The 20,767-nt window shown below is 41.2% G+C and overlaps 1 protein-coding gene and 1 long non-coding RNA gene across 2 annotated transcripts; one reads left to right on the top strand and one right to left on the bottom strand.

The window, feature by feature from the left end:
* Positions 1 to 27: 27 nt before the first annotated feature.
* Positions 28 to 20,657, bottom strand: LOC135573289 (uncharacterized). The gene is made up of 5 exons (XM_065022141.1): positions 20,562 to 20,657; positions 18,938 to 19,061; positions 2,282 to 3,082; positions 2,121 to 2,153; positions 28 to 755 (listed from the first exon to the last, which is right to left on the bottom strand). Exons 1-5 carry the CDS (start codon positions 20,655 to 20,657, stop codon positions 706 to 708), a joined length of 1,104 nt encoding a protein of 367 aa, XP_064878213.1. The 3' UTR covers positions 28 to 705.
* Positions 4,271 to 13,968, top strand: LOC135573365 (uncharacterized). The gene is made up of 2 exons (XR_010464698.1): positions 4,271 to 4,956; positions 10,372 to 13,968. It is a non-coding gene; the product is annotated as an uncharacterized LOC135573365 (long non-coding RNA).
* Positions 20,658 to 20,767: the final 110 nt, after the last annotated feature.

Genomic DNA, 20,767 nt, shown 5'->3' with positions numbered 1-20,767 from the left:
GCATTACCAGTAAGACCATGGGGCATGTCAAGTTCATTCAATTTTATTATGCAATACTGTTCACTTATCCTCCAGTGTATTTTTTATACATTTCAAATCATAAAACTGAGCTAGTGTGATCATGAGTAATCATATGGATTCATGAGTAACATTCACCCAATCAGGGTACAAAATAAAACAGCATTAGGATCAGACAGGGGAAGGGTGCCTTCTTATTGTGCTGTCTGCACCCCTGTAAACTGGAGACATGATTACACATCTGTCCCGTGTAAAATACGGTCAAATGAAGCAGGTATAACACATTTTCAAATTTGTGAAAAAAATAAACACCTGGTAGGGTAGGAGTACCAAGGATTGGTCACAACAGATTAGAAAGTGCTTGACGGATCCCTTACAACAGAGGACAAAACAGAAAATGTCTGATAAAACTGCAGTTCCTCACAATAAAATGACAGCTCTTAAGATTGTTAAAAAAAAGACCAGCTCAACACGACATTAAAACGAATCATTTTGAGCCGATAGGAACTCCAGGTCCAATTCATTAAGGCAGGCCTTTGAAGGCGTTAGAAAAGTCCCTAGTTGTGGATCTCATCAAGGAGTTAGTCCAAAGTGTCTCAGTGTGGCTTTGTGTAAAGACATCGACCTGAGTGCGTGTGGGGGTGTGTGTGTGGGGGTGTGTGTTGTGGCAGACAGGTCCATGAGTCACTAGGCTGGCTGGTCCAGGGAGTTCTTATACCAAACTACCTTATTGGGATCTGAAACAGAAAGTAAGACAGCATTTAGTGACAGGCAGCATGTCAAACCTCTCATACAATCTAGCCCTTGGGGGCTGCAGCAAGGACTTCAAACGGGAAACCCACTAGATAAAAAAAACATCTCAAGTTGTATCCTTCTTTAGACCCATTAGGGTACATGATGCAAATGTTTTTGCAGACAAGATGCAGCAAGTTTAAATGAGGTCACTAGTAGGATCTCCCCTAGATCCAATACAATTTGCCTACTGGTCATGCTGAATAACCACAAACACTTAGAGCATGCAAATAGCCTAGTGAAAATTGTGTTCAGTAGCGCTTTCAACACCATCTACTTATTGAGAAGCTGGTAAACTGTAGTCAGGTGAGATTTAACCCTGCCATCTCTTCATCTAGAAAGGTTAACAAGGGAGCCCTGTAAGGTTGCGTACAATTGCCAAGCCTCTGGCCCAGCCCATGGATTCTTTAAATATGCGGACGACACTCCACTGGTGGGATTACTTAAAATCATATCAAGCCTCACCTGAAGGTCTCGACAGAGAAACATCCAAATTCATCCAGTGATGCCAAGACAACTTCCTTAAAAAATAAACATTAAGAAAATGGAGATGGCAATTGATTTAAAAAATATGACCACCCCCCCCAAGAGCAACGGGGAAATCAGTTGATAATGATAACATAAGTACCTTGGAATTGAGAGACAACGTGAAATTCAATGACTGTGCCCTCACAAAGAGATAGTTCTTCACTGCACGTATTCTTCTACGCATTTAAACCAAAGATTTTTATAACTAAACCAAGAGACCACATCCCGTTGTTTCAAGTTGGAACAAATGAGTCAATAGTCCAGGTGGATCCTTCACATTTATATATCGGTCTCATCGTTCCATCTGTATTTAAACCGTCTTGTATTATTGGGTGTTATTACATATTATGGTGGGATAATAAAATATATCAACGTTTAACAAATCGAACCATTAAAGAGACCATTTAATTTTTAAGTAACGTTTGTTAGTTTTTCCCCCCAACCTCGAAAGTAATGTCAAGATGAAACCATGTCCCACGACAGTGGTTGTGTGTATCCAGCTATATGCCACAACTCCAAATGAATGGAAAAGATGAGCACCGTTTCATTTCCTGACCGTATTTTCTATTCATTTGGGGTGGAGGTATACAGCTAAACTGAATTTACACCACTGATGTTGTGGGATGTGATTTTCTCTTGACATTAGACTACTTTAGAGGTCTGAAAACATCTTAAAATCCTTTAAAAGTATGAGCCCTGCTTCAGAGATTCTAATGCCCAATGTGGAGAATGGAGAATCCGGTCCAAATTCTAATAATGGACCTTCCTGATGAACATCTCACCTTCTTTCTGTTTGTTGCAGGTGACATTCCATTCTAAAAATGAACAAGGTATAGTTAGGATTCATAATATGATGCATACAACTTTATGACAGATGCCACAGAAAAATAACATTTATAATACATTAATGTATTATTGAGGTCTTAACCACGTCAGCCCTTACCTATTGTGTGATAGTGCAGAGCCTCCTTTAGATGGTGACAGGTGAGAAGCAGCTTCCCATTGATCTTTGCTTCCTCTTCTCTGTACTGGTCAATGGAGATTGAGGTAGTGACAGGAACTGGGATTTCACCACTGGCCTGGACTATGTGCTGCCTCTCTTGTGTTGGGTTGGTGGTTTCACCTCCAAATGTGAGCTGAGGTGCTGCTATGGGGGCAGGAGAGGGAACTGAACCCTCTGTGGCTTGGAGGACCTCACTGATGAAACTAAGTCCCCACTGGTTCTGCAGCAGGACACCGATAGCTGGGCGGCCCTCCTCCTCCAGCACTCCACCCACCGCCCCTGACTTCACTTTCGAGGCATAGCTGATGGTTGGCTGCAGCTTGGCAGGGCTGTCCTGCACTGGAAAAGCAGGTGGGTGCTTGAGTAGAGACAGGCTGTCCTCCACCCACCTCTCCTTCTGGCTCTGCTTCGGGGGCCTATCTGCTACACGCCCTGCCCCCCTGGGCCCCTCTCTGCGAGGGCCACGGCCTTTGTGCTGGCCTCTACGATCTCTGTCTCTACGGTAAGTGAAGGCATGTACATGGGTGGGTCCGTTCAGGTTGCCCTCGAGGGCCTGGGGTGATTCTTGGCAGGGCTGCTGGTCAACCCCAGTTGGGCAGCCTCCACCTCCTCCACCACAGTTGCCAGACCCAGGTGATAGGCGGCGGTTGCCAATATGAGCCTCTGGGTTGGTGGAGGACACAAGGCCAGCAGGATCACACAGGGTGTCAGACTCGCACACTGTGTTGGCCTCCCATGTACCTAAAGTTAGATATAAGGCAAAGGAAGATCGTTAGAATCCCCTAATAATTTAATATTAAAAAATGGAACAGTTTAAACTACACATTTATGTTATGGTTTATTGGTGAAATTATGAACTAGCTAACTAGCAAAGTACCCATCTTAACTTGTTAGGTTTTGTTGGGGCTTTAGGTTAACTGGCTAGCTAACGTTAGCTAGCCACATAGCTACGCAGAGCTAGAATGCACGCCACGTCCGGCCTAGCTAGCTACCGATTAAGCTGAATTCGGAAAAAAAAATCCAGTGGCAAATGTTATAATGACACTTAAATTACTTTACAACCATGTTATGCAAGTTGTATGTCATATGAGCAAAAAGCTATGTAACTAACGTTATAACCTTATCGAACTGCCTTGCCAACCAACCACTTGCTAACTAGCTAGCTAGTCTGCTAAGAAACAGAAAAGCAACGTGTATGTAACGTTAACAGTAGCCAACGTCAGCTAACCTGAAACGTAATTTATTTAAAATAGTAACTTTTAACTAAGCAGGAGATACTATAATACGGCCATACCGTTAGTCTTCAAGTATGCATTGGAACAATAAACAATTTCCTGGCTAGCTAGCTAACATTACGTTAGAGAAGTTTCATAACACCCCGGCTCCAACACACCGTACAGTGTCTCCCCCTATGAAGAGGGGGATGATCGCGGCAGCTTTCCAATCTTTGGGAATCTCAGAAGATCCGAAAGAGAGGTTGAACAGACTGGTAATAGGGGCTGCAACAATTTCGATACATCATTTTAGAAAGAGAGGGTCCAGATTTTCTAGCCCGGCTGATTTGTAGGGGTCCAGATTTTACAGCTCTTTCAGAACATCAGCTATCTGGATTTGGATTAAGGAGAAATGGGGGAGGCTTGGGCGAGTTGCTGTGGGGGATGCAGGGCAGTTGACCGGGGTAGGAGTAGCCAGGTGGAAAGCATGGCCAGCCGTAGAAAAATGCTTATTGAAATTCTCAATTATAGTGGATTTATAGGTGGTGACAGTGTTTCCTAGCCTCAGTGCAGTGGGCAGCTGGGAGGAGGGGCTCTTATTCTCCATGGACTTTACAGTGTTCCAGAACTTTTTTGAGTTTGTGCTACAGGATGCAAATTTCTGTTTGAAAAAGCTAGCCTTAGCTTTCCTAACTGCCTGTGTATATTGATTCCTAACTTCCCTGAAAAGTTCCATATCACGGGGGCTATTCGATGCTAATGCAGTACGTGTAAGGAATTGCTATTTCGTATGCAGGTGACTAATTTACTGCTAATTACATGGCTACAACTCACAGTAAAGCCTGTGGGGTCCCCTACAGGATAGCTCCCACATTACACACAATCTCCTTTTAATTTTAACCGAACACTGTGTGCCCGAAGAAGATCCTACGATGATGGACAGACAACTGAGCCAATGGCGGAAGACTACAGACTACAACCAGCTGAACCAATCCGGAGATCCGATCTTCCTAGGGTCAACCTACTTTCTGTGACGTATATAAGAGCTGTGCGGACTGTTTACGCTCTCTGCCTGCTGTTCCAACACGAACTAACGGAAGAGCCGTATTTACGTGTACCAGATATTTTCACTCTGAATAAACTGTTTACTTGTCATAAAATTTACCACTTAGTCTGAATCGATCCTTGACCGGCTCACCCATCTACATATCCAATTGCTAACAGAAATGGTAGCAGAGGATGGTTAACTAACGGTCCAGTCGAAGCGGGCAGATTGGATGTGAGAGAGGGGTGAGCGCGTGGAGAGGGAGATTCGAGAAGGACGGGTGATTTGATTCTCGGGGGGTGGACAACAATTCTACTCAACTCGGGAAACTGATCTAAAGGTGCACCATAAATAAGGTAAGCAAAACCTGTTAAATCAAACTTTGCGTATTGTCGTATAGTCTGCCTAAATTTTGATCAGTATTTCCGAGTAAGTATGAATTCTTGTGTAAATTTATAATTTGCTGACAAGTCGAAAAGAACAGTGTAGTGAAGATATGTAGTAACAAGCCAGCGACGGCTGGTGTGATATGAATCAATGATGAGATATCAGTCACAGTCTGATAGCTTTCAATGATGAGAGATCAATTAAAGGCCTAAAAAGTTCCAATAGGGATGGACATATATAAATTCAGTTCCGATAGGGGTTGGACATGCGCATCAATGCTGATAGGGGTTAGCGCGATAGGGATCGGGAATAGAGATCAGTCAGAAACCTAACGCCGAGGGGGAGAGATTGCAATTTTGTCCTGTGTATCGGTAGAGGCTAGTCTGAGAAATTCACTGATAAGAGTCGGGAATAGAGATCAGTCAGGGGATAGTTAGCTACTATTCATTAAACCTAACGCCGAGGGGAATTTTGTCCCGTGTACCGGTAGAGGCTAGTCTGAGAAATTCACTGATAAGAGTCGGGAATAGAGATCAGTCAGGGGATAGTTAACCACTATTCATTAAACCTAACGCCGAGGGGAAAAAATTGCAATTTTGTCCCGGGAATCGGTCGAGGCTAGACTGATAAGAGGTTCACCGATGGGGATCGGCTTTCAGGGGACAGAGAGATAACGTGTATTAATTCTGATAGGGGTTAGTGTGATATAAATCAGGAATAGAGATCGGTAAGGGGATAGTTAATTACTATTCATTAAATCTGGCACCGATGGGGGAAATGGTAATTTTCTCCTGCGACCCGGCACGGCTCAGTCCGATAGAAATTTACTGATAGGGATCTGCTTTCAGAGGTCAGAGAGATAACGTGTATTAATTATGATATTGTTAATCCGATAGGGATCAGTAGGGGATAGAATTGGATTCTAGCAGTTGAATTCTATCCAGTAAATCCGCTTTGTCCGGTCTGATAGGGGTCGTTTTAATAAGAGGTTAGAGATATAACCAGTATTTGTATGTTTTGTCTATTTGTAACTGTTAATATGTACCTATGACTTCTGTGTTCTGACAGTTGTTATATAATTTTATTTAATTGGCCTATACTGAGTTATTTTAATAGGAATGAGTGAATTGTGATTGACCAATATGTTAAATTCCTTCGGGACCCTGTTTGTTCTGAAATCTGCATAGAAAACTGTCCTAATTATATATATATTGGGTTGTGTATAGAGGTGAGGGAAAGCAGAGGCTGTGTTTTAACATGTAAAGGACACGATTATGAATGTTGGAAATTCTATGTGAATTTCGTATGAATGACTGTAGTATTGAGAAAACATATTAACCAGAGTTTGCGTTCCATGATTTTGAGACCGGGGAAATTAAATTGAGAGAAACGTTTGTCGCGGAGTAAACCGCTAGGTGGGGATACGTAACTGGGCTATTATGCACACGTGCTGATAGACAAGGCCATCTCAGTAGTCGAATGACCGTGCAAACTTGATTGACAGCCGCCGGGCTAAAACACTGATTTTTTTTTTTCATTCCTGTTGATATTGCCTAAAGAGATTGCTATAGAATCGCTCAAATTTAAATGTATAATCAGGAACAAAATGACTGATGTGTAATTGAAATAATATCTGAAGATAATATTTAAATATTGAGACTAAATAGTTGAATAGATCCCTTGGTTGTGCGCTCCACAAATCCCATACCGACCCATGCGTTTTTCTCGAACTAAAACATACAAAGGAGAAGCTCAGAGATAAGAAAGAGCACGTGCAGCAGTGTCTCTTCGAGTACATCGTGGGTATTAATCAACGTCGGGCGAAGTATATGCTAACTATATTCAGATAGAAGGAGAGAATTCCGATTAAAACTACGATTAAATTCCGATTGAATTAAATAAAATCACGATTAAAAATTCACAATGGCGACCCTCAATACTCCAAAGCTGAGGTTTAATGAGTTCCTAGAACAAAAAATAGAATGTAGATCAGGGGGTAAGGAACAATGGAAGCACATGAAGAAAGTTTGGGAGGGATTAAAGCTAAAATGGACACAGGAAGGTCATTTAGGAGGGGAACCGCCATCCGCAGTTCAGCTGAAAACAATGGAATGTGGGTTAAGAGAGAAAGAGGCAGAAAATAACAAAATTCACGTATTTAAGAAAGAAGGGTCAGATACGAAGGGAGCGAGATTAATGAGAATCCTAATTGAGGGAAAACTTTGGGCGTTTAAATTAGTGCTATTTTCTGTTGTTCAGATGCCGGAGTAACAAATGCAGATAACTGAAAATTGGGTCTATTTGCGGAGAATCTCAGTGGTGGAGTTCTCGCCTGCCACGTGGGAGGCCGGGGTTCGGTTCCCAGCTGAGGTGTAAAGAATAGTTATATATATCTGAGTTTTTGGTTGTAATTGAACTGGTTGTTTTGCAGAGAAAGTTATAGTAAAGATGAAGTTTTTAAGCACTATTAAAATAATCTACAAAATCTGGGAAATTGAGCTCTAGAAACTGATTAGAGTGTCCACTTCTGGTTATCTTACCCTAATGATGTAACTATAGAACGCATATTGGATTATCTCCGTCTGGGTGAAACATGTTAAATTAAACTGCCCTTAAAGTCTGAACATGTAATAATTTTTCTTCCCAGTATGAGAGAAGTTGCGGGATTTATTGAATAAACTGTTTTCCATAAAGTTAGAGAATTCGAGGGATGCTCGATGTAATTTATAATGTTGTACAAAGCCTAAGGTTTTCCATCAAACTAATTATCATTGCGTGATTAATGTGAAGTAGTAAAGTAACTGAAATACGTTGCATAAGTAAACAATCTACTTTCAATTAAAAGGCGCATCTGTTTCCTAGTCATTAGTGTCGATTTTATTCTTTGATTGCTAATATGTGCAATTTGGAATTTGAGAATCATAGCTGGAGTAACGTTCGTACTATTAAAATTGGGCTATTATTTTTCTGGGAATTACCGATAGTGACTTGTTTAGATTTTACTTTGTAAATGGGGTTTATATCCGGAGTAATTTTAGATATTCACAATAGCATTGGTGGTTCAGTGGTAGAATTCTCGCCTGCCACGCGGGAGGCCCGGAGTTCCATTCCCAGTCATGGCGCTGGCTGAATTCAGAGTTTTTGATTGTAAATAATCTATTTGAATGATTGCCTGGAAAGTTATGGTCGCTAGTGTTTGTATAAGAGATAAATTGAACGTTTTCAATAGATTGTTTAGGTTAAATTGATAGACTATTTCAATTTAAAATAATAACGAAGCGAATTCCGATGCAAGACGATGTCTGTTCACTAGATGATCTGCTGGAATAATGTATTGAGAATTGGGTCGTATTTAAATTACTGTATCAATAGAGAAGACAGTGACTTGAATCAAATTAATTCTGAATAATAACGAGGGAACAATTACGATAGATTTGTGTCCATCGAAATGTTTTTATAAGATTAGCGAATTGAGAGATGTTGATTGATGTTGTAAACTCTAATTCAGGATTCAACAGATGTGATAAATTAGGTTTGGTTTATCGAACCCGAAATACTGTTGTTGCAGAAGGCCAACCATTATTTACAATGAGTTGAAAATCGTTGCGAAATGAGTCAAGATTGAGCGCTTGTTGATGACATCACTCGCGAGGTTTCCGTCGCCACGGAAATGATGTCTTGACTGGGGGTGACAGAGAAAATGGTTAATGTCCTTTAAAAGGAGTATGTAAATCTTCAGGAAAGATGCTAAAAACTAGCAGCTGATTCGCTGGGTGGGTATCATTGATTTGTGGCGTTTATTTGGACTGTAATTGGGCCGTGAGAGAGAGGGATTGGATGTCTGAGTCATAAAACATCGTGATGGTGGATTCTGATGGTTGTTGATTCTTGGTTTGATCGTTTGAATAGCACCAGTGAATTTGAGCACTGTTTCCATTATGTGGAACGGTGTCAGGGTATTAATGGTGAAAAGTAACCTCTATGGTAAAACATAATTGTACATGTTTCGGTAAACTAGCGAGGTTGAATTTGGTTATTTGTACATTTCCCTTGATACGTAGACATACGTAACAGGGGCAAGTTGTTTTTCCTTGAGGAACACGCAGATGGTGTTTTGTTTTATTGAGATGTAAATGTGAGTTGAAGGAGCCAAGGGAAAATACGTTATTTTTTATTAAATATCAGGGATTATAATCTTGGGGAGAATGAGGCCATAAATGACCAAATTGGAAAGGCCTGGAAGTTTTGATGAATCATTAAGGTTTGCAAATATATACACATAAAACATTTGTTAGGACTATTTGTTTTGGTGCAAAGGTATTTTAAAGAGACACGCTCAAATATGGAACTTTATGAGTTTTTATTTTATGAGTTTTAAATTACACAAGTGAATTTGGATTTTAAGGATAAAGGGTTCTTTAATATGTCTAGTGTAGTATAGAACTTGACTATAAAAGGGTGGGTTGACTCATGGACCTTATCATGACTGTCTTCTAAGGTCTGATCAGCCTTGGGGGAGAGTCATTGGTATAATGAATGTGGTCATATTGAGTACTAGTTTTAAGGTAAATTCATTATAAAGGAGTTTAGGTTAGGAGGTTAGGATAGGATATATATTAAGCCAAAAGGGCAGGGAATTACATAGAAAAATAAGTTTCAGTTCTTAGGGATGATAAATCACTGTAGACAAGGAATTCTGCACTCTGCAACATATATTAAATTCATGTTATTGTCAGATAGAATACTGAGTCCTTGAAGGAAGGATTTTGATATGATAAGCATTTGTTTTGAATTTTTTTTTTTGACCATTAGGGGTTTAAAAAAAAAATTAAAAAAAATAGTATTAAATTTAACAGGTATATAGGACATCTGTGATGATTTAGGATTATTGTTAGGTTGATTAAGGAAATGTAAGGACTTTAGAGATTGACACTCATAGACATGATTTTGGATAAAGTGAAACAGTTAGAAGCTTAGTGGTATTTGAGAAATATGAGAGAAAAGGTTTAAATTGGTAAATATATATTTAAGAAAATATATAAGTAGCGCAGATAGTTCTTAAGTAGATAACAAACTTGACAGGGAATTGGTACTGGTTTGACGCCCAAGGGAGAATTGGACATGTGGAAAACTAAAAGGGGCTCCTTCATGATGTCAGACATAAGGATAATATACTAATCTTACCTAAGTCAGTATTTAGAGTAGGTAAGGTTGATACCTGGGCAGAGTCAGGTATCAAAAGGGGGATGGGTAAATTGTGGTCTAGGATTGGATAGGAAACTAAAAAAAAAAAAAATGTAAGCTAACAATTGGGCATAGAAGTTAAAGATATAATCAGATAAAACATATGAGAAATTGTTTGTTAACCAAGCCTGTATGTCCAGGATTGTATGCATTACAGGTGAACTACAGGTGAAGTCACTCAATCCAGTCCCAGAGGCTTGGGGACCATAGAAGACCCCTGGTGACAGCTAGCTGAAAGAGCTACCCAGATTCATATCGCACGGCGGAAGGGTAAGACATTTTTTCACTGTCGGACAATAAACAGAGTTCGGGAGAAGAACTGGAATTAACAGAATTCGGGGCCAACTCTCGAATGAAGTAACCCTACCTGTCCTATCACCCCTGTTTTTGTTCATAGAAGTGAAGATGTGTCTGGCTCTGGCTAAGTGATGTGTATTTTGTTCCAAAATAAGCATAAGAATCCCTAGATCTGGGTAGACAAGAAGTTAGAGTAGAGATTACATGATAACCGACTTCGGACAGTTCTAGGATTGGAGAAGAGGGTATCCTTATAGCATGGAGGATCCCACAAGGGTGGATAGGTTTTCCATGATATGGGGAAACCTGGGAGCAATGTTGAACTTTGTAAAGGTGATGAAATCCTACTAACCATCAAAACTATTAAGCTCTCTGATGCAGGCACTCACACCCTCGGACTACAAAGGACGAGGACAGACATGATGGGTGTGTTTTCTATCAAGGTACTGCCAAGACCAGAGGTAACCGGACACACTCCTCTACCACCACTGTGTTAAAAATACCATTCAGGTAATTAATGTTAGAGTCTATTCGGCTATTGATCAATTAGAAACTGAGACTGGTTTTGATAGTAGGGACAATTTGTGGCTGTCTTATATGAGGTACACAGCTAAAACCCTGAGAGGAAAGGACTGTATTATTTGAAGTTATGCTAGACCTGTTCTGGCTACACCCATTTGCTGTAAGGAGAAGGAGAGGGGTGGTTGTGTATTTTGAGAAGTTTTTACCAGGTTAAGCCCAATTCAACCCTCTGTTCCTCTTTGAGCCTTGTGTTTCCTGCAGTACCTCCTCATCGGGCCTCTTGGGGTGTTGAGGCATATGGGGGCAATTACGAGTGCATCACGGGTACAGGTAATGGCATTGATTATGGGAGATTGCCTGAAGCTGATTGCAGGAGTAACATAACCATTAATTCCACTTGGCCAGTTACAGGCCTAAACCAAACTAGTGGTCTGGCTGATGTATGTTGGACCAGTGGAGCCAAAAGAGGGCTGAGACCCATTCTTAGAGGAGAATGGCAAGGTACGTGTGGTCTGACCAGTTTGATAATTCCACTGACCATTGTTGATGTTGTTGCTGAACAGCTGCTGAGTTCTGTAACCAGGGGACCTGAAAACATTCCATCCCATGGGAGACAGATGTAGTAGTGCTCCATGGACAGAGGATGTAGTTGACATACACACTAACCTGTTGGGAGTGTCAGTGGGGATTCCTCATGAGTTTCAGGCCTTGGGTAGGAATGATGGACTCTGGCACTTACTACCTACTATGGGTCCAGCCATGGTGGATGCTGGACAGACTGCATGGATTAATTATATCTACTATGATCAACAGCGTTTTGTGAATTACTCCCGTGATGCACTCACTAGTATGTCTGAACAGCTTGAGGCCACATTTGGGGTTTCCAGACAGAATAGACTTGCCTTGGATATGCTTCTTGCCAGTCAGGGGGACGTCTGCAAGATGTTCGGTAAACAATGTTGCACGTATATATTCCTAATACCAGTCCAGATGATAGTTTTTAAACTTCACAATCTAAGGCGGGGTTGATGCACTATCTGCTAAGATGAGGTCCACGGGGGGGGGTGGAGGAGTCTGTTCTCTTGGCCTGGTTTGGTAAGTGCACTGGTAGGATGGTTACTGGATTTCTGACCCTAATTCTTGTATTATTTGTTATTGATGTGATGTGCTGCTCGCATCATACTGTGTTTTGACAAGTCTGTTACAGATGTGGTGAGGGCTTCAGGCATGATGCCTTTGCTTGATGCTCCAGTTGGCGATGCCGATACGGAAGCATGCTTTCAGGGGAGGATGAGACTGACTGATGATGACACATGGTTTGGAGTCCCTGGGTGGCAAGGAGCCCACTTGGTACAGGATAGAAGTAGCTGAGAGGACCAGATGGTTTCTAATAATTCTTTACTCTGTTTTCCATGACCAAAGTTTTATCCTACATCTTACATGTCAATAACAATAAAGTTTTGATAAGTGACACCCTTGGGGGGAACAAAAGCATACAACAAAGGCATATATAACTTGTTATTAGTAATAAACTTTTTATTATTTTCATGAAATGCTATGACTGCTGAAATAAAGGATAATGAGTGACACCCTAGCGGGAGTCAAAAGGGGGACCTAAATTTCACACTATTTTCTTTTGTTCTGTTTTTGAATGAGCTGTTCTCTTTTGACATGAAGGTAGTTTACACTTTGTAACTGTTATATGATTCATTGCTGAGTTTTTGTTCACACCCTTGGGGTTATTTTACATTATAACCATTACCATATATATGATTGAATATTATCTGCTGTTGCCTTGTGTGGATGTATGTATGTGTTATGCTACCTAGCTGATTTGAAACATTCTTAAAAGTATCAGGGCCATGGAACTTTCTCATGCTGAAAAAATACAGAAGGGAGGGCACATTCAGAGCGTGGGGTTGCGAGAACAAGCGGTCTTTTTGGTTAGATAACAGGAGCCAGGTGCGAGATAACGGTATGGAGCATGAGACCCATCTTTCAGTTTTTGCAGCAATTTTAGGAGGAGGATCCAGTTGCTTTTATTGATTAAGCTTCTCCATTGTATGTCGTGTCCCATCTGGGATGGGAAGAGGGGGAAATTATTTTTCTTTGTGGGCCATTTCCGGATAGACATACCTAGTTTAGGATATTTTTCCTTTTTGGATTATGTCTTCGTTTTTGCTTGGAGTAATGTATCTGGACTATATCACATCTCTTAGGAGATGTGAAGAGAGGGTATCAGAAACTTTTTCCTGCTGGAAAAAGTGGGCTAATGTGGACAATCATTTTACTTTTATTTTGAGCTGTTCTCCGCTCTGTTAAATGAGGGTTGTAGTTCCTAGGTGGCTGGTAGCCAACTTAGTACATAGTGGGATTGAATGGAGAACATGATGGTAATACATAAATATCTATTTCTGTTTAATACCGTGCCTTATTTCATAGTCCTTATGGGAGAAGTTTCTCTTTGTGTCTGGATCCAGTTAGGTTGTGTCACGTCTCTGGTGAGACGTGAAGAGAGGGTTTTGTAAGGAATTGCTATTTCGTATGCAGGTGACTAATTTACTGCTAATTACATGGCTACAACTCACAGTAAAGCCTGTGGGGTCCCCTACAGGATAGCTCCCACATTACACACAATCTCCTTTTAATTTTAACCGAACACTGTGTGCCCGAAGAAGATCCTACGATGATGGACAGACAACTGAGCCAATGGCGGAAGACTACAGACTACAACCAGCTGAACCAATCCGGAGATCCGATCTTCCTAGGGTCAACCTACTTTCTGTGACGTGTATAAGAGCTGTGCGGACTGTTTACGCTCTCTGCCTGCTGTTCCAACACGAACTAACGGAAGAGCCGTATTTACGTGTACCAGATATTTTCACTCTGAATAAACTGTTTACTTGTCATAAAATTTACCACTTAGTCTGAATCGATCCTTGACCGGCTCACCCATCTACATATCCAATTGCTAACATACGCCACCGGATGTTTTAATGCTGGTCAAGGGCAGTCAGGTCGGGAGTGAACCAAGGGCTATACAGTTGAAGTCGGAAGTTTACATACACTTAGGTTGGAGTCATTAATACTCATTTTTCAACCACTCCACAAAGTTCTTGTTAACAAACTATAGTTTTGGCAAGTCGATTAGGACATTTACTGACAAGTAATTTTTCTAACAATTGTTTACAGACAGATTATTTTACTTATAATTCACTGTATCACAATTCCAGTGGGTCAGCAGTTTACATACACTAAATTGACTGTGCCTTTAAAGAGCTTGGAAAATTCCAGAAAATGATGTCATGGCTTTAGAAGCTTCTGATAGGCTAATTGACGTAATTTGAGTCAATTGGAGGTGCATCTGTGGATGTATTTCAAGGCCTACCTTCAAACTCAGTGCCTCTTTGCTGGACTTCATGGGAAAATCCAAAGAAATCAGCCAAGACCTCACAAGACCTTCACAAGTCTGGTTCATCCTTGGACGAACAATTTCCAAATGCCTGAAGGTACCACGTTCATCTGTACAAACAACAGTATGCAAGTATAAACACAATGGGACCACGCAGCCGACATACCGCTCAGGAAGGAGACGCGTTTTGTCTCCTAGAGATGAATGTACTGTGGTGCAAATCAATCCCAGAACAGCAGCATAGGACCTTGTGAAGATGCTGGAGGAAACAGGTACAAAAGTATCTATATCCAAAGTAAAACGAGTCCTATATCGACATAATCTGAAAGGCCGCTCAGCAAGGAAGAAGCCACTGCTCCAAAACTGGCATAAAAAAGTCAGACTACGGTTTGCAACTGCACATGGGGACAGAGATTGGAGAAATGTCTTTTGAGAAATGTCTTCTGGTCTGATGAAACAAAAATAGAACTGTTTGGCCATGAGGACCATCGTTATGTTTGGAGGAAAAAGGGGGAGGCTTGCAAGCTAACGAACACCATCCCAACCGTGAAGCACAGGGGTGGCAGCATCATGTTGTGGGGGTGCTTTGCTGCAGGAGGGAATGGTGCACTTCACAAAATAGATGACATCATGAGGAAGGACAATTGTGTGGATGGATATATTGAATATCTCAAGACATCAGTCAGGAAGTTAAAGCTTGGTCGCACATGGGTCTTCCAAATGGACAAGCATACTTCCAAAGTTGTGGCAAAATGGCTTAAGGACAACAAAGTCACGGTACTGGAGTGGCCATCACAAAGCCCTGACCTCAATCCTATAGAAAATCTGCGGGCAGAACTGAAAAAGTGTGTTCGAGCAAGGAGGCCTACAAACCTGACTCCGTTACATCATCTCTGTCAGGAGGAATCGGCCAAAATTCACCCAACTTATTGTGGGAAGCTTGTGGAAGGCTACGCAAAACGTTTGACCCAAGCTAAACAATTTAAGTTAGTGCTATCAAATACTAATTGAGTGTATGTAAACTTCTGACCCACTGAGAATGTGATGAAATAAATAAATGCTGAAATAAATCATTCTCTCTACTATTATTCTGACATTTCACATTCTTAAAATAAAGTGGTGATCCTAACTGACCTAATACAGGGGATTTTTACTAGGATTAAATGTCAGGAATTGTTTATTTGGCTAAGGTGTATGTAAACCTCTGACTTCAACTGTATCTGTTCCTGGTTCTAATTTTTTTTTAATGGGGCATGCCTATTTAAGATGGTGAGGAAAGCACTTTTAAAGAATAACCAGGCATCCTCTACTGACGGGATGAGGTCAATATCGTTCCAGGATACCCGCACCACGTCGATTAGAAAGGCCTGCTCGCTGAACTGTTTTAGGGAGCATTTGACAGTGATGAGGGGTGTTCGTTTGACCGAAGACCCATTACGGGTGCAGGTAAGGAGGCAGTGTTCGCTGAGATCTTGGTTGAAAACAGCAGAGGTGTATTTGGAGGGCAAGTTGGTTAGGATGATATCTATGAGGGTGCCCGTGTTTACGGATTTTGGGTTGTACCTGGTAGGTTCATTGATAATTTGTGTGAGATTGAGGGCATCAAGCTTAGATTGTAGGATGGCCGGAATGTTAAGCATGTCCCAGTTTAGGTCACCTAGCAGCACGAGCGCTGAAGATAGATGGGGGCCAATCAATTCAGATAATGTGTCCAGGGCACAGCTGGGGGCAGAGGGTGGTCTGTGGCAAGCGGCAACGGTAAGAGACTTGTTTCTGGAAAGGTGGATTTTTAAAAGTAGAAGCTCGAATTGTTTGGGCACAGACCTGAATGGTAAAACAGAACTCAGCAGGCTATCTCTGCAGTAGATTGCAACTCCACCCCCTTTGGCAGTTCTATCTTGTCAGAAAATGTTATAGTTAGATAGATAGATGGACATTTCTGGGTTTTTGGTGGTCTTCCTAAACCAGGATTCAGACGCGGCTAGGACATCCGGGTTGGCAGAGTGTGCTAAAGCAGTGAATAAAACAAACTTAGGAAGGAGGCTTCTAATGTTAACATGCATGAAACCAAGGCTTTTATGGTTACAGAAGTCAACAAATGAGAGCACCTTGGGAATAGGAGTAGAGATAGGCACTGCAGGGCCTGGATTAACCTTGACATCACCAGAGGAACAGAGGAGGAGTAGGATAAGAGTATGGGTAAAGGCTATAAGAACTGGTTGTCTTGTACGTTCGGAACAGAGAGTAAAAGGAGCAGGTTTCTGGGCTCGATAGAATAGATTAAAGGCATAATGTACAGACAAAGCTATAGTAGGATGTGAATACATTGGAGGTAAACCTAGGCATTGAGTGATGATGAGAGAGATATTGTCTCTAGAAACATTTAAACCAGCTGATGTCACCGCATGTGTGGGAGGTGGAACTAAAGGGTTGGCTAAGGCATATTGAGCAGGGCTAGAGGCTCTACTATACAGTGAAATAAGACAATAATCATTAACCAGAACAGCAAGGGTCAAGGCATATTGACATTAGGGAGAGGCATGCGTAGCCGAGTGATCATGAGTAGTTAGGCTGGCTGGAGACACGGCAATTCAGACAGCTAGCAAGCCGGGGCTAGCAAGCTAGCAGAAGTGCCTTAGAGGGATGTTGCGACGGAAGAAGTCTGTTATAGCCTCCTCCTGCGGAGAGTCCTTGTGCGGTTATGTCGATAGACCAGTCGTGATGGATTAGTAGGGTTCCGTGTAGCAAAGGGGTCCAGTCCAAAAGGCAAAACAGGTATAGTGGCCCAAGAAATTGGCCGATGGATCTCTTCAGCTAACAGTCCAATATGCTCTAGACAGCTAGCGGGCCGCGGCCAGCAGGCTAGCAGATGGGCATTCAGGGGACGTCGCGACGGAGGGGCCTGTTGGGAAAAAAAACCTTGGGCAGATTACGTCGATAGTCCAGTCGTGATGGATAAGCAGGGCTTTGTGTAGTGAAAGGGGTCCAGGCCAATTGGCAAAATAGGTATAGAGGTACTTAATACATTGAGGTACTTAATTCTGTGTTATAGTCTCCTACCAAAATGATTAGATCATTTGTTGCCTGTAAATTCAAGACATTGGTATAAATGTTTTCGAAGAAGTGTGAATCATCCTGATTTGGACCATATAGATTAATGAGACAAATCTCTTTTTTGTACACTTTCATATTCAAAAGGATCCAACCTCCTTGTGAATGATTCCTGACTATTTGCACATTCAGATCGAAATGTTTGTTAATTAATATCATCACACCCTTTGAGTTCCTTTGTCCATGACAGAACATTATTTCACCACCCCATTCCTTTTTCCACGCAACTTCATCTAAGGAGTTTACCTGTAAACAGTATATGTTATATTCCTTTTCTTTTAGCCATGTAAAGACCGATCTTCTTTTTTATAATCTACTAAACCGTTACAATTATAACTGGCTATACTTATTTCACCCCTTACCATAACTAGATACTATTCTCAGTCTAAATTGACCATAATTAGTGCTTGTAAAGTTATTGCCGTATTATGAAGGTCAAAACTAGAGCTTTCAAATGTCTGATATTTAGAATTCAAGAAATAGACATATTTGTTCTAGCAATATTTGTTTTATTCCCTTGCCTGTTTGCCTGTGAGCCAATGCCACAGATGTTAGACAATTGAGACAAGATATTATGTGTGTAGCAAATTTGAGTAGGTTGATGTGTATGATATTGGATGGGATATAGTGAGAGTGTCTACGATGTCTGTATAAGAGTAAGACTATAATGTGTGATGACCAAATAAATAATAACTCTGCCAATATGCATGGTTGAGTGTCTATGTGTGTAACATGTAGTGCGTGTAGCCTTAATATTCATAATGATAATTGTAATCCATATCGTATCACCATCGTTGCATCATAATTACCTTTAACATAATTGAAAAACACATCCCAGCATTTCCACAGCAATTGGCGTTTCACATGTTCATGAAAGAGACCTTGCATTACTCTAGAGACGGCTTCACTACAGTACAAATGTATCCCGTACAATATGTTATTATTCCCCAATGCTCCTATTCTGATATCTTCCCCTTGCTTGTTGTAAACATATATAAACTTGAGGACAAATACATAAAAAAGATAGACAAACAATAAACACATTAAATTATAAAACAGTTCTCGAAAATAGAGAGAGGGAGAGAAGAGAAGAGTAGAGAAAAAGAGAGAGTGAGAGAAGAGAGCGAGATCAGGTGTGTGTGTATGTATAAGTCCGTATGTGTAAGAAGGCATGTAATTGAGTACGTGTGTGTTCATATCCACTTCATAATTTTCAGATATTTTTACAGTTCCCATACCTTCTTTTTTTCGTAACCTGAAGTCCATGTAGAATTTAGTACAGCCACAGTGTTATGACTCTGTCTCGGAATAGCTGTTCATCTACAGTATGAAGAGTTTGTCTACCATGATAAAGGCACGCTTACCATTCTCCCTTTGTTGTCTTCGTCCCGGATACAGTCTCTTACGATGTTCGTTTATCTCCCTTGGAAATTGGTCATTGAGACGGAATTTGGTCCCTTTATGCTCCCTTCCCCTGCTTTTGATAAGCTAATTTTGTTGGTAGTGTTCAAATTTTGCAATGATCGGTCGGGGACCCTTGTTCTTGTCGCTCCGAGCTCCAAGTCTGTGTACTTGGTTGAAAGCCACCTTGTTTACAGTCTCTATAGGAAGTTTCAAGATAGCATGAATTCTCTGATCGCGCCCTCTGGATGATTGGATGCGGCCTCAGGAATCCCAGAAAAAAATAGATTTTCACGCATGCTACGACTTTGTATGTCTTGTAGTGACCCCTTCATCACCCTGTTTTCCCTGAGTAGACAATGCATGTTGGAATTGTGGATTTTTACCTTGGCTGTGAGTGTCTTGTTTTCTCTTTGGAGCGTGAGAATTTCACTCTGGCTGAACTCAGAACTCCCCCTCAGCCCTGCTACCTCCTCACACAACTTTTCCAGTGTTGCATGGATTCCAGCCAGAGCACTAGCCTCTACCTCAATGGTAAGTAAATTGTCCGTGGCTGTAGATTAATCTGTTTTTCTTTTTTTGTTGGGTTAAAGTTATTTTGTGAGGTTGTCAGATCTTTCCATGATGGAGTATGCTGTTCCTCCATAGCGTAAAGCTGTTGGTACTCGTCAATTTCCCTCAGGATCTCCTTAGTATCCAGATTGGCTCTTTAATGCAACCAGTTGTTTTATGAAAAGATAACAATGAGTCTTTCCCACAATCCATGCAAAAAAAAGGAACACAAACTTGCAGTCCCAGCTGTAAAGGCTAACCGCGTCGTGGAATCCTTAGCAACAAAACTTTAGTTTGGATTAAAATTGATTTAATGAAAATGTTTTAATATAAACAACAAATCGAGTGTAGACAGTACAATGTTCTGTTGCGCGCTCTGATGACGTATCTGATGACATATATCCGGTCAATACAGAGATGGCCCCAATATAGAAGGGTATTCAGTGGACATTCACTTAAAAGTGTTTCATTTCAAATGGTACCAATACTATGCATATCCTTGCTTCAGGGGCTGAGCTACAGGCAGTTAGATTTGGATGTCATATTAGGCTAAAATTGAAAAGAACGGGTGGATCCTTAAATGACGACGTTATAACAAAAACATTGTAACTTGAAGAGTTTTCACAATATGTACCTGATGTTTGTATACTGTAAATTGTGTGGAAAATGTCCAGATCAAATAGAATGTTTTTGTAAAGATTAAATGTTAGTTGTCTAAATTGGATCTGAGTAAAATCCAGACCTTGCCTCGTAACTAGTGACGCCCAGAGAACTTGCCATAAAGACGGAAACGCCCCTTTCTGACCCGAGGGTATAAAACATGGGAGTTAAGAATGAACATATCAGACTAAGTGACCACGAGCTGCAGCCAAGGTCTGAGATAGTAGCAAACCGAAAACGCAACACGAGGTTGAAGCAGACAAAGGAACCTTTTAACAATCTATGCTACGGATGAGTAGCTGTGTCTAACTCAAGCAGGACCACCCGGTTCCCCCTCTCCAAGGAATCATGTGTTTACACTGCTTTCATTCCTACTCTGGAGCCCTGAGCTACACGGCTGACTGTACTCAGAAGAACCCCTTTCAGAACAAGGGCGAGGAAACAGACCACTAAGAGAAAGGACACTGACATCGTGTGGACAATCAGAGAGTTACACCCTGTAACAACAGAGGTGCCACCATCAGAGGAAAAGGACGAACTCTGATGAGATACCCCATCGGAGACCTTCGACACGTAATTAC

The sequence above is a fragment of the Oncorhynchus nerka genome, linkage group LG9a (genome assembly GCF_034236695.1).
Source record: "Oncorhynchus nerka isolate Pitt River linkage group LG9a, Oner_Uvic_2.0, whole genome shotgun sequence".
In the NCBI taxonomy this organism is placed as follows: domain Eukaryota; kingdom Metazoa; phylum Chordata; class Actinopteri; order Salmoniformes; family Salmonidae; genus Oncorhynchus; species Oncorhynchus nerka.
Note: the sequence above shows the minus strand (reverse complement) of the source record. Positions and strands in the feature narration are given on the sequence as shown.

Coding starts and splice junctions, on each gene's coding strand:
- LOC135573289 (XM_065022141.1), bottom strand. CDS start 20,657: ATGTCAGTGTCCTTTCTCTTAGTGGTCTGTTTCCTCGCCCTTGTTCTG. Junction 3,083..18,937: donor AAGACAACAAAGGGAGAATG/GTAAGCGTGCCT, acceptor ATCTAACTTTAG/GTACATGGGAGGCCAACACA. Junction 756..2,120: donor CTGCAACAAACAGAAAGAAG/GTGAGATGTTCA, acceptor TTTCTGTTTCAG/ATCCCAATAAGGTAGTTTGG.